The following is a 17,564-nucleotide window of genomic DNA, read 5'->3' on the forward strand; positions in this document are numbered from 1 at the left end:
GTATGTATGGTGGCTCTCAAGACAACAGCTGCCACAATGGCAGCCAGCCCATGCAGAGTGTTTTAACTGAGCATTAGTAGCTCAGGAATTTCACCATCAGCCCAATACTACCATACCGCTTAAGGCTTCCGAAAAATAAAATGCAATGCTTCCTTACCCAAAGGTCAGGTATCCCCATTCTAGACATTTCATCTCTTTCATTATAGTACGCTACCACAACTATTTCAATTGGATGCCCAAGACTATGAATCCTGACTTCCCAGAACCTTATAAGAAAAAAAAAGGGGACACAATTTGTGAATTTTAATAATTTATTATACTACTAAGAAAAGTATAAAGTGAGAAGTTAGTGTGTGCTATAAATCATTTCAGAAATTAGAAAAGTGTCATGCTGCAGCAGATGTAATTTTTAGCACCTTTGAATACTTGAAGTATTGAAGAGTTAAGACAAAGTAACAATACTGGATGTCAATTTAGGGTGAAGTATGAAACCCATGTAACAGTGTGGCCATTTTGGATTCTTTTTCCCCTACATTTGAAAGTGTAAGATACTTTTAAAACATTTTAAAAGTTTGTTGAATTCACAGTATGTAGATAAAACATGGAATGGAAATGGTAGAGAAAAAAATAAAGGCTCCAAGGAGGAAAGTTAAATTGACAGTCCAAAGGCACTGACTATACAGTACATCGTCTTATTCTCCCATCTCACAGTGCAGCTTCCTGTGGAAACAACAAAACACATTTAGCATTTTAAATTAGGAAAGCTATTTCAGTATTCTCTTTGATTGACATAAAATAAGATCAGGATGTATTTAATCATCTTTTAAAAACTCAACTCTCTTTTCACTTCTCAGTGCCCTCATCCATCCTTTTTTTACTGCTATTTCCTTCCCCATCTTCTTCCCTGACCTGGCTCCAAGAAATCACTCTGAATGCATCTTTGATCTCTCCCATCTTGGCTGGTTGCCTCATGTGTGCCTCTTCAGGCCTGTCTCTCTTTGAACAAACACAAACACTGCTTTTACTCTACTATCCCAACCTCACATCATTGGTGCCCCTTCTCCATATCACCCCTACATTTCTAGAGAGAAGCTTATGCTTCTTGTTTCTACTGCCTCACCACCCACCTATTCAACTCCTTTACATCTGGTTTCCATCAAGGTTACTGAAATTGCTCTCTGCTGATGAGCTCTGAGTGCAAATGGAAACATACTTTTGTGTACTTTATTCTTGATGGTTTTTGCATGTTTTCTTTTGCAACATGACTAATAAGGAAATGTATTTTGCAAGACTTCACATGTATAACTGATATGTTGTTTGCCTTCTCAAGGGTTGGGGAGGAGAAGGGGAAGCCAATACACAGTATTGACTCCAAGACGGAAGGTAAGGGCTTAAAAAATAAATAAATAATTGGGGGGGCCAGCTGGGTAGCTCAGTGGAGTGAGAGTCGAGCCTAGAGATGGGAGGTCCTGGGTTCAAATCTGGCCTCAGACACTTCCCAGCTGTGTGACCCTGGGCAAGTCACTTGACCCCCATTGCCTACCCTTACCACTCTTCCACCTATAAGTCAATACACAGAAGTTAAGGGTTTAAAAAACTTAAAAAACAAAAAAAAAGTAATTGGAAGGGGCAGCTTGTTAGTATAGTGGGTAAAGTGCCAGGCCTTGAGTCAGGAGAACCTGGATTCAAACCTAGTTGTGTGACTCTGGGGAAGCCATTTAAACCTAGTTGCCTGGCCCTCAATACAGTTCTGCCTTAACATTGATTCTAAATGGAAGGTAGGGGTTGTTAAAATAGAAATCTGTAATTGGGAAATATTTAATGGAACAAAAAAGTTTTTAAAAAGAAAATTGTTCTCCAAGATTTCTAGCGACATTATTACTAAATTTGATAACTGTTTTTTTTTTTGTCTTTATCCTTGACCTTTATGCATCATCATTTGATATTGTATACTATCACCCCTTTCATTCTGAATATGACTGCTATAAGACAGTAGACTCTCTGGGTTTCCCTACTGCCCTGATTATTATGTCCTTATCCTTTTAAAAAGTGAATATATGGGGGAAGCTGGGTAGCTCAGTGGATTGAGAGCCAGGCCTAGAGATGGGAGATCCTAGGTTCAGATCTGACCTCAGACACTTCGCAGCTGTGTGACCCTGGGCAAGTCACTTGACCCCCATTGCCTACCCTTACCACTCTTCTGTCCTGGAGCCAATATACAGCATTGACTCCAAGACGGAAGGTAAGAGTTTTTATTAAAAAAAATTGGGGGGGGGGGGGCAGCTGGGTAGCTCAGTGGATTCAGAGTCAGGCCTAAAGACGGGAGGTCCTGGGTTCAAATCCGGCCTCAGACACTTCCCAGCTATGTGACCCTGGGCAAGTCACTTGACCCCCATTGCCCACCCTTACCACTCTTCCACCTAGGAGTCAATACATATAAGTTAAGGGTTCTATAAATAAATAAATGAATGAATGAATTTTAAAAATAAAAAATAAAAAGTGAATATACCAAAAAGAAACATGGCTCTGCTCAAAGTCATGGAGATCTGGGTTGAGGTCTCACTTCTGGCACACCCAGGCTACATGACCCCACAGACAAGCCCCTTAATCACTCAGGGCCCTAGGCAACTCTCATAATACAGGCAAAGTGCTGAAACTAATCAGCATTGGGAGAAGAAGTTCCTCACAGAAGTTCCCTTTACCAATGAAACTAAAGGTCTGGTTAAGAAAAAAAATTAAAAATTGAGCACCTCCAGGCTTTGTCCTCAGCCCCTCCTCTCCCAAACTTTGATTTTATGCCTGTACCCATTTGTCCATTTTCAATTACTTCCAGTTGGAGAATGGTATGATCATCCAATTGTTTCCATTCACATATTTGCCTGTTAGCCTCAACCAAAAGTTTTATCTGTTCCTTCAGAACTTGGACCAAGGTATCATTATTATTGGATTTGACATTTCCTCACAGATGTTCACAGACCCTTCTCAATGCCCATAGACCTTGAAATATAGAGACCAAAATAGCAGTCATTGTAGGGATGTAGGAGACAAATTCGGCCAGCAAACCATTTATATGAGTCAGAGTAGTACGATCCTTAATAAATATGCAGGGATTGTAGAAAGCCAGAGCTGCTGGTATGCTCCCTGCAAAATTGTATAAAACAAAAGACAAAAGCTACTGACAATGAAGGTCATCCTTGCCAGAGCCATTGCTGTGGCTATTCAGTTCAAATTAAGGTGTAGGTTCTTGTCCTAACGCTGTGCTCGCCAAACTGTTATGACCAGTAGGGGGCTAAAGTAGTATTAGGAATAACTCAAGAGAAGCCCAAACCACAGCTTGATATGAGAGTAAGATTTGTTCCCCACACCAGCTGGGCTAAGCCTCCTTTAAGAGTAAGAATTCTCTTGCTAACCACAAGCCTTAGAGACTAGTCTCTGGCAGTCAGTTGGGCAGAAGGTAACCAGGAAGTAGAATGTTGATTCCTGAAACATTTGGTTATATTTAAGGGTTAGCACTAGCTTGAAGCTGCTATAACCAGTTAAAGATGTTATCAGGATGTGACTAAACTATTATAGATACTGTCATTCAAAGTTAGACTTATAAGGATCACTATAGGCTTAGAGATTAAACTGGGTTTATTTGGTAAATTGAAGAGTAGGTAAATTGGGAGGAGAGTGAGTGATGTAATCTTGCCTAAAGTATTAAAGTCTAAATATATATTTAAAATGAAGATGTTCCCTAAGGAGTAGAGTTCAAAGGGACCTTAGGGGTCTCCCTCTGACTCTGGAGCTGTTTGGTGCTGAGCCCAGGGCTATGAAATCCCTGGGTCAGATGCTGTTGAAATTCTTGTTGTTTGTTGAATAATCTTGGATGGAAATAAAGCTTATTGGCTATGCCAATAAAAGGTGTTTGATATGGCTAGCAATATAGGTTGACCCTGCCTGCTTGCCTATATCAAAACTTCCCACCTCCCAGGGCCCAAACTGTCACCTCCTGCCTCCCTAACCCAAGAAGAATAATGAGCCCTGAGGGGTCTGTGAACCTCAATAGCCTGTCCCTAACTGTCACCTTGGCACATGCCCAGGGCTGCTTTGCCAGGTTCTGAGTTCCAAAATGGCAATCTGCTTTTTTGTACCTACAGAAAGTGGCTGCCCATTTCTGTACATTACAAGATCACCACCTCAATGTCCCACTAGCACCTCAATTCAACATGCCTCAAAGGGATTTAGATCCCCCACTCCCCAAAACCTTAAGAGCTTGTGAGTTCTATTTTACTTTATCCTTCCACCTGCATGCAAATAGCTATCAAGTTCTATTAATTCTAGCCATAATTTTTCTCCCATGCATCATCCTCTTCCACTATTATCACTCTCATTTAGGTCCTTATCTCTCACCTAGTCTTCTATTAATAACTGCCTCCTCCTAATTGGTCTTCCAGTTTTCCTGTCTTACCAAGCCATCTTTCATATTGCTGCTTTTGGGCAATAATTTTCGTGTATGACTTTGAAACTGGTGTTTATCTAATAAAAAAATTTCCCTAATGCCCAATGAATAAAGTATAAGCTTTCTAATTCTGGTACACAAGACCATCCACAATCTGAATCACAGACTGAGAGTTAGAAGAAACTTCAGAGGGTCATCATGTCCAACCTATTACCTGCAGACAAATGGCCTTCTATAAGATCCCCAACAAGTGGTCATTCAGCCTCCCCTTAAAGAGCTCCAGTGAAAGGGAATAATAGAATTCCTGAGGCAGGCCATTTCACTGTTAGACAAATTTTGGTTTGCTAAGAAATTTTCCCTTATACTAAGCTGTCTTTGAGACAGAGGAGCAAAAATCTAATTTCCCTGCCACATGAAGTCTTTCAAATATTTGAAAATAGCTATTATGCTCCCTTAAGTTTCTTCTTTAAGCTAAACACAACAGTTCCATCAACTGATGGATCTCCTTTGGCATGGCCTCCATTACCCACATTCTCCTGGTTGCCCTTTATTTATACTAAACTATCTTTCCCAGCTTTACTTTATTCTGCTTACAGAATGACAATGTCAAAATGGAAGGGACCCTTAGGAATGATCAAGTCCAAGCTGCCCTTCCTCTCCCCTGCTTTTTAAAACTATTACCTTCTAGAGTCAATTTTAGATTCTAAAATCAATACTAGGTATGAGTTCCAAAGCAGAAGAACAGTAAGGCCTAGGCAATTGGGGTTGAGTGACTTGCCCAGGATCACATGGCTAGAACATCATGTCTAAGGTCAGATTTGAACTGAGGTCCTCCCATCTCCAGGCCTAACTCAGGCCCCTGAGACACTTAGCTGCCCCAAATCCCTTTCACACATTCTCCTTTTCAGTCAAAATGGATGCTCTCTCTTATATATACTTCTACTTCTAGAACCATCCATATTTAAATTATATAGACTTCTGTCTCCTGAAAACTCTTATTTCAAGATTCAACTCAGGTGCTGCTGCCTCCATGAAGCCTTCTTTCAACCCCTTCCTTCTTAGCTATAAGTATTTTCTCCCTAAAATGTCTCATATTTCTTTGCCCAGGCCTTGCCCCACATAAGTATCTGTATATGTGTTGCTCTTGCAATCATTAAAGCAAGATATAACTCTTCTATATCCTAAGTACCTAACACACACTGTGCTTCAAATGTAGTAGACTTTTTTTTTAATTGGGTATAAAAGAAATGAAAGTTAGTACATCTCTTCATTATTTGGTAGGACACAAGCTCCTTAAGGGTAGGGATGGTTCTATACCCCCAGTGTCTTTTCAAAATAAGCACTTAATATATGTTTCTTGAATTTTAAAACTTCATATAGAAAGCATGTTACATTTTATTTTTTATTTTTTTTTAACCCTTAACTTCTGTGTATTGGCTTATAGGTGGAAGAGTGGTAAGGGTGGGCAATGGGGGTCAAGTGACTTGCCCAGGGTCACACAGCTGGGAAGTGTCTGAGGCCGGATTTGAACCCAGGACCTCCCGTCTCTAGGCCTAGCTCTCAATCCACTGAGCTACCCAGCTGCCCCCAGCATGTTACATTTTCAAATAATTAAAACTTTATTTGAAAAGAAAATGTTTAGAACCTTGACTGGAAATGTCTTATTAAAAATAATTTAATTGCACCAAGTCAAAAATGCTATTCACAACAATTCTTATAACCTAATAACAAAAAAAGGAAGTTTTAAACTTTGAAGAAGAATGAAAATGAGAATTCTTATAATGAAAATTCTTACACAAGAAAATTAAAATCATTTCATACCATCACTGGTGTTATCCCAAAAGCAAGAGCTTGCTGTATGTAGCCCAGCTCCATTCTTCTGCATAATCACACAGGTCACTTAAGAAAAGAGAAACTTTAATTAGAGAAATCCATGTAATCCACAAAAACACATTGGTTTTCTGTGCATCTATTTTAAATATATTTTTTAAAAGTTCTTACCAATGTATTTGAATGGTTTCCCCAACTTGGTAAGCTGACTTAAAGTTTGCTCTACTACATTTGTGGTCCACTGATTCACTTTGCTGTGTTGATAAGCATTACCGCCAATTGCACTTTCTATGGCCTGGGGAAGTATAGCATGGTATTAAAATAAGCACCCAAGGAACTTAGAATTGAAATCTGGCATCTACAAGTTTTAATGATACAAAATTTAATATCAGTATTATTGATTTTTGAAAAATATTTAAAATGAACACACATGTCACTATTAAGAAAAAAATCAGTCTGAAGGAATTTCAGAGGCCACTTAGTTAAACCTCTACCTACACAAATGTCAACAAAATACCCTACCTAACCGGGCAACTTTCGCTTGAAGACTCTACTACCTTTCAAAGAAGCTCCTTTCACTTCTGGATGGCTCTTTTCATTAGGAAGATTTTCCTTACTCAAGCCTCAGTTTTCCTTATTGCAACTTCCACTCACTATTCCTTGTTCTGCCTTCTAGAGTCAAGTATATAACCATAAACTCTAAGATGTCATGATCACTTTACCCAAGTTTCTCCGCCATTTCCTTCCAATGAGTTCTTTCTAACTGGTGAGAATCAAATTTAGAATAGAATCCACAGTTTGAAGGATGGTATTATCAGTGAGGGAAATCAATGTATTAGCTGCCCTACTTTGTAGTAAGAATTCTAGCAGATGTCCAGATAGTTTAAACTCCCATTACTATGATCATGCCCCTTTGCCAAGACTTAGTATCTTATCCCCTCCCCAATTCCTCACAGCATAAGATCATTTTTTTTTTCCTGAAAGGGACACTGGGGACCATCTATTTCAAATCCCTTGTTTTACAGATGAAGACATAGGGCACAAAGATGTTAAGTGATTTTCATGAGCTCATATTAAGTATATAAAACTGCAGTCTTAAGGCATGTGATACTGTATGTAACAAAACAACAAACGACTAGAGCTACTATTGAAGATGTTATAGTTCAAGATTCTGGTTTTTTAATGTGCTACCTGGCACAAATTCATCATTGTCAATCAACCCTTCTAAGTTGATTTAGAAGAGAGGTATCAAACTTAGGAATGAGAGATTAAAATGTAATAGGAAAATGTTTAATGAATAAATAAAAATACAACAATGCAAACTAGATAATAATTTGTGGTTTTCTATGTCAATATGTAGTCACAGAGATATTTCTATTTCAGTTTGACTGAATATAGATTCACTATAGATAGCCACTGATATAGAACACATATATCTTTTTTTAAAACTTTGCTTAGTGACCAAAAACCAATGCAATACAGTAGACAAGTTGGGGCATGCCTGACTCTAATAAAACTCATCCAACACAATTCCTGTTTATAGCACAACACCCATTTCTCAGTGTCTGTATCATATTTCACTTTTGTACTTCTTGATACTACATTTATATAATTTTGTTAATGCCTTCATTTATACAAGAGCTATTTCTCAACGTACTACCCACCCCATTGGAACTTCCATTATAAAAAAACAAAAACTATCCAAAACCAACATGGTGACCATATGGAATAACATATTCAACCTTCTATACCTGTAGCCTCCCCTTCTCTAAGGAGCTAAAAGTGTGATGTATTCTCCAGGACTGCAATTAGTCACTCCAATTAATCGCAATTCAGCTTTTATTTACATTATTGTTGTATTGTGTAAATTGGACTTTTAGCCTAGATATATTCGAAAAACAATACAAATTTTTATGGATTCTAAAGGCAACATGAAAATGTCTGATTTCCAGTGCTAACATTTGGTGAATTTAACTATTAAAGAAAAAAGAATTTGGGGGACAGCTGAATAGCTCAGTGGATTGAGAGCCAGGCCTAGAAACGGGAGGTCCTAGGTTCAAATCTGGCCTCAGACACTTCCCAGCCGTGTGACCCTGGGCAAGTTACTGGACCCCCATTGCCTAGCCCTTACCATGCTTCTGCCTTGGAGCCAATACACAGTATTGACTCCAAGATGGAAGGTAAGGGTTTTAAAAAAGAGAAAAAAAAGAAAAAAATAATTTGCCTTTTCCAGGTGTATCTTAATGAGATTTCTTATAGTTCTGGTATGCTATCACTTTACGGCATTATTTACATACTAGCATTAATTTTAAGTCATCTTTGGTAATAAGAGGAACAATAAGAGGCATTATTTACATACTAGCATTAATTTTAAGTCATCTTTGGTAATAAGAGGAACAAAAATTACTTTAACAAACCTCACATAAAAATCTTACAAATAGGACTAGTTTTAGTTTTCATGACCTTTTCCTCCTAACTTCACCATCTTCTAGTAAAAGATACTAAGGATATTGGTAGTGGCAAAAGCTGAGAGTTTAAAAGCTACTGGTGAAAAAAGGAAATTAACAGGACTGAAACTAGAAAAATCAGCTCCTGAAGAATTAGGAGTTATGGATGACAAGATAATCATGAAATTTATTTGACTTTATATTCATTAAATTTACCGTCCACCTTTTTACTCTCATTTTATATTCAAATTAGGTACTAAGGATGGCAAATTAGTTACATGAAGCTTTTTTTAAAAATAAGCTTATTTGCTACTAGTACATATGAAATTTCCCATATAAGTTAAACCTATAGGCAATAAAAACATCTTAACTATCATCTTTAAATAGGAAATTCACATCCTATGTATGGTGTACTTAGAAATTCACTGTGAAGAAAAATTTGGTTTGAAGGTGACAGCTAACATATATAACACCATTTGAAACAACTTCAAATATGTTTATGAAATATTCTTTCTTAATAACGTTAAACCACAAACTGCCACTTTACCAACTATAAATCAAATACTTAGAAACTTCTTGTGTATATCTTACCTCTTTTACAATGTTACTCACTTCATCAACCACAAAAGAAGTCTGCCAAGAAAAAAATGAGTGCAATTAAACTTGTGTAAAAAGATTTAATTCTACTCTCTGCAAGTTGTTCCATTTAAAACAAGGTTAGATGATGATTACAGAACTTTAAAAGTTTGGGGGAAATCTGGGCCAACCTCTCCCTCTTCTCCCATCCCCATTTTTCAGATGGAGGAAAAACTCAAAGGTGAAATGAATTTCCCAAGATCCCACTATTAGTTGCAGAATTAGGACACATGACTTCTGGTTCAATCTTTTTGCTTTTTTAAAAATTAAATTTATTTAATTATTTAGAATATTTTCCCATGGCTACATGATTCATATTCTCTCCCTCCCTAACTCCTGCAGCTGACAATTAGCTCAAAATCTATTTCCAGGGGGCAGCTGGGTGGCTCAGTGGATTGAGAGCCAGGCCTAGAGACGGGAGGTCCTAGGTTCAAATCTGACCTCAGACACTTCCCAGCTGTGTGACCCTGAGCAAGTCACTTGACCCCCATTGCCTAGCCCTTACCACTCTTCTGCCTTGGAGCCAATACACAGTATTGACTTCAAGATGGAAGGTATGGGCTTAAAAAAATAATATTTCCATATTATTCATATTTGTAATAGTGATCATTTAAAAACAAAACCCCCAATCATATACCCATAGAACCATGTGTTAAGTCCTATGTTTTTCTTCTGTGTTTCTACTTCCACAGTTCTTTTTCTGAATGTGGATAGTGTTCTTTCTCACAAGACCCTTGAGATTGTCCTGGACCATTGCATTGCTATTAGTAGAAAAGTCTGTTACATTTGATTGTGCCATAATGTATCTGTCTCTGTGTACAACATTCTCCTGGTTCTGCTCCTTTCACTCTGCATCAATTCCTGGAGATCTTTCCAGTTCACATGGAACTCCTCCAGTTCATTATTCCTTTGAGCACAATAGTATTCCATCACCATCAGATACCACAATTTGTTCAGCCATTCCCCAATTGGAGGTCACCCCCTTATTTTCCAATTTTTTGCCACCACAAAAAGTGTGGCTATAAATATTTTTGTACAACTTTTTTTTATTATTGCTTTGAGGTACAAATCTAGTAGGGGTATGGCTGGCTCAAAGGACAGGCATTCTTTTAAGCCCTTTGAGCATAGTTCCAAATTGCCATCCAGAATGGTTGGATCAATTCACAACTCCACTAGCATCAGTGCCCTATCACAACTCCAGTAAAATTAGTACCCTAATTTTACCACATGCTTTCAACATTTATTATTTTCCTTTACTGTCATAATCTTTTTGCTTTTATCTTTAATCATACCACAAAATTCAGACTACCAGTCTTTACTGTAAACTAGACTATAGCCATCATTATACTATTTGATTATGAAAGTTTTAAGTTACTTAGCCTAGCATTTTTTTAAACCCTTGCCTTCAGTCTTAGAATCAATACTATTTATTGGTTCCAAGGCAGAAGAGTGGTAAGGGCTAGGCAACAGGGGTTTAATGACTTGTCCTGGGTCACATGGCTAGGAAGTATCTGAGGCCATATTTGAGCCTAGGACCTCACATCTCTAGGCCTGGCTCTCAATCAGCCATCCAGCTGCCCCCTTAGCCTAGCATTTTAAAGGCAGCTGTGGAGTAAATTTTGATATGCTAGCTTTAAACAATCTTTTTTTTTAAATAGGAAAAAAAGATTAGAAGTTCTTATTTAAGATGCTATGATTTTTTTTAGTATGAGACCCCCCCCTCAATGATGCTGAATTCAACCAACTGCTTTAAATCTTAATGGATAGTCTCTGAAAAGATGCTATGGTCAAAAAATTCATTTCTCTGCAACTGATCTGTTGAGCCTCTCCAAATTTGGCTAGGTCAAAGACTATCATAAGGCTCATACTAAAAGTTTTTCTAGTTTGTTGGATCTGTCTCAGCCAAAGGACTGCTATTTTGAGAAGAGAGTCTCTGAGAAACCAGGGTCACCTTTATGCCACAAAAGGATACTGTATGTGGCCTAGCAGTACCAGATATTAAACTATACTATAAAGCAGCGGTCATCAAAACAATATGGTACTGGCTAAGAGACAGAAGGGAGGATCAGTGGAATAGACTTGGGGTAAGTGACCTCAGCAAGACAGTGTATGATAAACCCAACTTTTGAGACAAAAATGCACTATTTGACAAAAACTGTTGGGAAAATTGGAAAACAATATGGGAGAGAAGATTAAGGTTTAGATCAACATCTCATACTCTCCACCAAGATAAATTCAGAATGGGTGAATGACTTGAATATAAAGAAAGAAACTATAAGTAAATTAAGTGAACACAGAATACTATACTTGTCAGATCTATGAAAAAGTGAAAATTTTAAAACCAAGGAAGAGTTAGAAAAAAATTACAAAATGTAAAATAAATAATTTTGATTATATTAAATTAAGAAGTTTTTGTACAAACAAAAACAATGCAACCAAAATCAGAAGGGAAACAACAAACTGGGAAAAAAATTTTATAACCAAAAACTCTGACAGAAGTCTAATTATTCAAATATATAAGGAGCTAAATCAATTGTATAAAAAAAAAAAAATCAAGACATTCCCCAATTGATAAATGGGCAAGGGACATGAATAGGCAATTTTCAGATAAAGAAATCAAAACTATCAATAAGCACATGAGAAAGTGTTCTAAAACTCTAATAATTAGAGAAATGCAAATCAAAATAACTCTGAGGTACCATCTCACACCTAGCAGATTGGCTAAAATGATGATAGCAAGTGAGAGTAATAAATGTTAGAGGGGATGTGGCAAAATCAGGACACTAATGCATTACTGATGGAGTTGTGAACTGATCCAACCATTCTGGATGGCAATTTGGAACTATGCCCAAAGAGCTCTAAAAGACTGCCTGCCCTTTGATCCTGCCATACCATTGCTGGGTTTGTACCCCAAAGAGATCATAGATAAAAAGACTTGTACAAAAATATTTATAGCCGCGCTCTTTGTGGTGGCAAAAAACTGGAAAACGAGGGTATGCCCTTCAGTTGGGGAATGGCTGAACAAATTGTGGTATATGCTGGTGATGGAATACTATTGTGCTACTACTATTATTATTAATATTATTATAATATTATATTATAATATTAGTAATATTATTATTATTACTGTGGTAAAATCTAATGTAATGGACTTCTGTACTAGCAGCAATGCAATGACCCAGGACAATTCTGAGGGATTTATGGAAAAGAATGCTACCCACATTCAGAGGAAGAACTACAGGAGAGGAAATACAGAAGAAAAGCAACTGCTTGAACAGATGGGTTGATGCAGACATGATTGGGGATGTAGACTCGAAATGACCGACCACACCAATGCAGCTATCAATAATATGGAAATAAGTATTGATTGATGACACATGTTAAAACAAGTGGAAATGTGTGTGGGCTATGGGGGAGGGAGTGAAGGGGAAAGTAAAAAACATGAATCATGTAACCATGGAAAATTTTTCTAAAAAAAAAATTTTAAAAAAAAGGATACTAGAACAGAACTTTAGTAGTTAATACTTTTCCACATGTCACATTCCTTAAGACAAGCATAACAGCATTCTATCATCCTATCAGAAACTTGAGTCAGAAGGGACCTTAAAGAACATCTAACTGAACACTCATTTTAAAGGTGAGGAAACTGAGGCCCAGAGAGGTTAAATGACTCACCCAATATTACATAAATGAAAGAGCCAAAATAATGAAACTAGATCTTCCAACTCTAAATTTAATAATCTTATAAAAAGAAAAAAATCAATCTAAGAAGTCAGAAATCATCAGGTTGATTTTTTTAGATGATTTCTAGTAATACCTTCTTGATACTGTTCATCCTTCATTTTTAAAGATGACCAATGGCAACACTGGTGATGATTTGAGCATAAATTGGATTTAAGTGAGGTAGAATTGCACAAAGTCATCACTCTTACTCTCATCCAAATTCATCCAACTACCTGGTGGTCAGGATGCCTAACCAAGTTCTAAGGGCTCCCAACACCCGATTCAGCTGCCTTCATGGCCATTGGAATAAAGCATTCTCATACTCCCATTCTACCAACACTAGGGGAAATCTTTACATGCTCTGAGTAGAACCTCCTACCCCCTAACCCTCCCCCCCCCCAAACTCACTGAGGGGTTTGAGGCCTTTCAGATACCAACCACCTGATTTAGCCCAGGTGCTGAGGCAGTTTTACTGGGATACATACATGACGCTAGTTTTTTGGAGCCACATGTGACAGTTGGGTGAAGGTGGACACCAAAAGTGGATGAGCAGCAATAGCATCAGAGATGCTAGTTCTCCTTGAAAAACCCATATACCTGACTTAGTTGATAAATCTCTGGGTCTGGAGTCAGGAAGATCTGAGTTCAAATTTGGCCTCAGATACTCACTAGCTGTGTGACCCTGAGCAAGTCCATTAGAGAAGAAAATGGCAAACCATTCCAGGATCTTTTTTGCTAAAAAAAATCCATATATGAGATTATGAAGAGTTGGGCACACAAATGAAAAGGCAGGAACTATACTGTTATTAGTGTAAATAAGCTCCCAAGTATCTGCTTATTGTAAACTACCCATATTGCTTAAAGAGAGGCAGATCTTGGTTAGCAGGTACTAATTAATTTAAAATTTTACTCTCATGAACATAACAGAAAAACAATAAACAAAATTCATTATATAACACCATTAATAGGAAAATTGCAATAACTAGATAATAGTAAATTTCTTTGTGTATTTTTTAAATAATAGCTGCTGTCCATTACCTAATTTTCATTAACCATTTTAGCCATGGTCCAGCATGTTCTCTGCCTCTCAAAAGTTACATTGGAAAGATATTATAAAAAAGATATTTACCAACGCGCTCTTTATTTGGCAGATAAGAACTGATTACAAGTTTATCTAATTTAAAAGTATTCAGAGAAAACGTTTTTTGTTTTTTTTTAATAGAGAAAGTTATCTTTGGAAAAGCCCAAATAACTAAAAATTTTTATTGATCCAAGAAGTCTAAATGATCCTTGAGGAACAGCTTTCGTGAAATCCGAACCAAAAACAGAAAAGTCACTTGTACAAATTTCAACACATCGGATTGTGAAAGGGACTTTAAAATCAACTTTTGGTGGAATGGGGATGGGATATAAGATAGGCTTGAGGGCAGCTGGGTAGCTCAGTGGATTGAGAGCCATGCCTAGAGACGGGAGGTCCTAGGTTCAAATCTGGCCTCAGACACTTCCCAGCTGTGTGACCTTGGGCAAGTCACTTGACCCCCATTGCCTACCCTTACCACTCTTCCACCTATAAGTCAATACACAGAAGTTAAGGGTTTAAAATTTAAAAAAAAAAAAAAAAGATAGGCTTGAAACCTGTGATTTCACTGTTACAAAAATTACTGAGAGATCAAGTGACCTGCACAGGATCTCACAGCTATTTGAACCCAGTCCTTCTTTAAAGTCAGTAATTTTTACTATAAAACATCATGGATAGTATGAAAGTGAAGTTGTAAAAGATCATTGGGTGAATATCCAGAAGAAAAATGTTTTCAAAAATTACCCTCATAATTAATATTGTATCATGCCATTTCCCAAGATAATAATGCATATAAAGTTTCTTTGGTTGGTTACATATTTTCAAAAATATTTTTAACTATGATTAACATATTAGTTTTAAGAAATATGTTGTATAGGTAGAAAATTAAGACTATCCATGGAAACTCTAGGAATACAATCTTAATTACAAACTAAGGCTCAGTACACAGAGCCAGGACTGAAGATAAAACTAAAGAGGTTTGGGGTTCAAAACTGACCTCAGAGCTTCCTATATGTTTGGCCCCAGGCAAGTCATTTTAACCCCCCCACCACCACCATTGCTTAGCCTTTACCATATTTCTGCCTTGGATATTCTAAGATATAAGGCAAGGGTTTAAAAAATACTTTCCCATTATTTCTTTTAAATTAAAAAAGATAAACACTTTTTAAAACTCCACTAGGATACCCTTTTGTTTGAATTTTAAGCAAGACAAAGCAATTTAATATGAGCATGTCAAAGAGTTAACATCTCTTATTACATCAAATGATTATCATGCTTTGCAGCAAACCCAGTGCAAATAGTCCACCATTAAATACTACTATATTTTTAAATACATATTAATTTTCCTGCATTTGGGGGGGAGGGAGAAGCAATTAAAAGACCATGCTTTTTCAAACTCAAAAACTGAATGAAATACAAAAATCTAATGGCCAATTCTAGATGTACCTCAGATATGGAAGACAAAAGAAGCCCTTCATATTAGGCATTTTTGCACAGTGCAGACAATATTGACAGCAAATTCACAGTTGTCTTAAGGAACTAGAAAAGCTGTTTTGGAGAAATAAGTAGTTGGTCTATTTTAAAACCAATACAGCTGATTGACAAGTGTTTTGTGCTACCACACCTTTAAAAATAAAAGTATTGAGAAGAAGGGGTAGTGAGTAGAATTTAGCATTTTTGAGTAAAGGGATTACGATATATAAAATACTTATATAGGTGGGTGAGTCCCCTGCATAAGCTACTTCTCCTTCTGTATGATAGAAAGTGCATCCACAATCATGAGGCAAGGTTTCCCGGTGGGTTCACCTTCTCTTTTTCAGCCCACAGTAGAAAAAGGTCTGGGCTTGGCTTCTTTTAAAATATGCAGCACATATATGCATATACGGTCAAACACTAAAGATGTTTGATGGGTTTTGCTGATCCACTTTTTAAAAATTTGTTTTGTTTTGTTTAAGAATCTTGGTTACCAGGACGGCTCGTAATTTACATCTCGTAAGGAGATGTAATAACAAAAGGTAATTTTTAAGAAAAATTAAAAAAAAAAAATACTATTACGATAACCACTAGTAGTAAAGCGGATTAACGCTTTCCAACCAAGCCTCTCTCTACTAACTCCAGTCTGGGAGTGAAATCACACCGGAGGGTGGGGTGAGGAGAGGAGGAGGCATTTCCCGCTCTCCTCCCGACTCCCCAGGGTAGAGACCCACCTAACGTCTCCAGTCCCATGAAGGTTCCCCAAGTGGCCACCACAGTGGGGGGCTGGGGTCCCTGTCCCCAGTTCGCAGGGGATCGCGGGTGTCCGTCGGGTCAGTGACAAAGGAGAAGCAGGAGACCGCGCCCCACCTCCCCAAACAAGACCTGCTGCCTCCCCTCCCGTTCCTATCTCTTTTCCATTGTCGCTGCCTGTCCCTTCCCCTCGGAGGATACTGATCCACTCGGGACCCTGAACCCCTCACCTCCTCCGAAGCCTGCAAATCATCCATCTTCCCTCCTCAGTTACCGCTGTCCAGGAGAGGACTACCTACTGCGCCTGCGCAGTGCCTTCTGGACGCAGCTTCCCGAGGCCCCGCCCAGCTCCGTAGAACTCCCCTTCCTCGTCCCCCCCACCCCACCCCGCGCCGTGGGGCATTGTGGGCCGGCGGGCTGGCGAAGCTTCGAGCTTTGTGATGCGGGAGCCTAGAAACTTCACTTGTCTTTTTTCAGGCTTGGCAAGGGAGGCTGGGTTTTAGGTACCGACGTAGGCTTTCCTGTCGTTGTTCCTGCCTTCCCTGAGTTCCCCGGGGTGGGTAGACTTGGCTGAGGGACAGGGAAAGTTGGTGGGTCCCAGTGTGAACGACTTGAACGACTTCCCCGAGTTGCCTAGTTGCCGTAGAGTAGCTACAACAAAACACGGGGGCGAAGAGGACTGAGCCATTTACCGTCCTCCTGCCCGGGAGAGATGGCTGAGCCTCACCCAGGAATTCCTCTGACGGGTCCTCGGTTTGTCAAAGCTTGGAGGAATGTGGTGGAGGCCAGGGAACAGGAGCTCGTTTTTTCTTTGCTTAGCAAACATTGATTTAGTCACTAAGTGTTAGTGGTGTGTATAGGGTGATCAGGCAGGACTAGCCTCTTTGGCGGGAGGACATGCCGAACTCTTTTCAGGGCTGCTCATCCACTTTTGGCGTCCACCTTCACCCAACTCTCACCTCTGGTGCCAAGAAGCCATACCCCAATAAAACTCTCTTAGCCCAGGGACTAAACCGAGTGGAAGGTAACCGCCAAGCAGTCAAACCTGTTGTTGAGCTAGGGGGACATCTACCCTAGCATGTGATTCCCACCCCCACCCCCCAACCAGTGGCTCCTCGATGGGCGTATGAGAACACTTTGCTCTAATGAGCATGTAGGCAGCTGAAGCCATAGAAATAATAGT

At 38.6% G+C, this 17,564-nt stretch overlaps 1 protein-coding gene across 2 annotated transcripts; it reads right to left on the minus strand.

Moving 5' to 3' along the window:
• Window positions 1–305: 305 nt before the first annotated feature.
• On the minus strand, window positions 306–16,690 carry DYNLT1 (dynein light chain Tctex-type 1). Of its 2 annotated transcripts, none has more exons than XM_044675730.1 (5): window positions 16,612–16,690; window positions 9,310–9,351; window positions 6,443–6,566; window positions 6,263–6,340; window positions 306–720 (listed from the first exon to the last, which is right to left on the minus strand). In XM_044675730.1, exons 1-5 carry the CDS (start codon window positions 16,636–16,638, stop codon window positions 650–652), a joined length of 342 nt encoding a protein of 113 aa, XP_044531665.1. In that variant the 5' UTR covers window positions 16,639–16,690; the 3' UTR covers window positions 306–649. The 2 variants fall into 2 exon arrangements, with proteins under 2 accessions (XP_044531665.1, XP_044531666.1); XM_044675731.1 differs by lacking the exon at window positions 16,612–16,690 and adding an exon at window positions 13,747–13,773.
• Window positions 16,691–17,564: the final 874 nt, after the last annotated feature.

Source organism: Gracilinanus agilis, chromosome 4, assembly GCF_016433145.1.
Source record: "Gracilinanus agilis isolate LMUSP501 chromosome 4, AgileGrace, whole genome shotgun sequence".
In the NCBI taxonomy this organism is placed as follows: Eukaryota; Metazoa; Chordata; class Mammalia; order Didelphimorphia; family Didelphidae; genus Gracilinanus; species Gracilinanus agilis.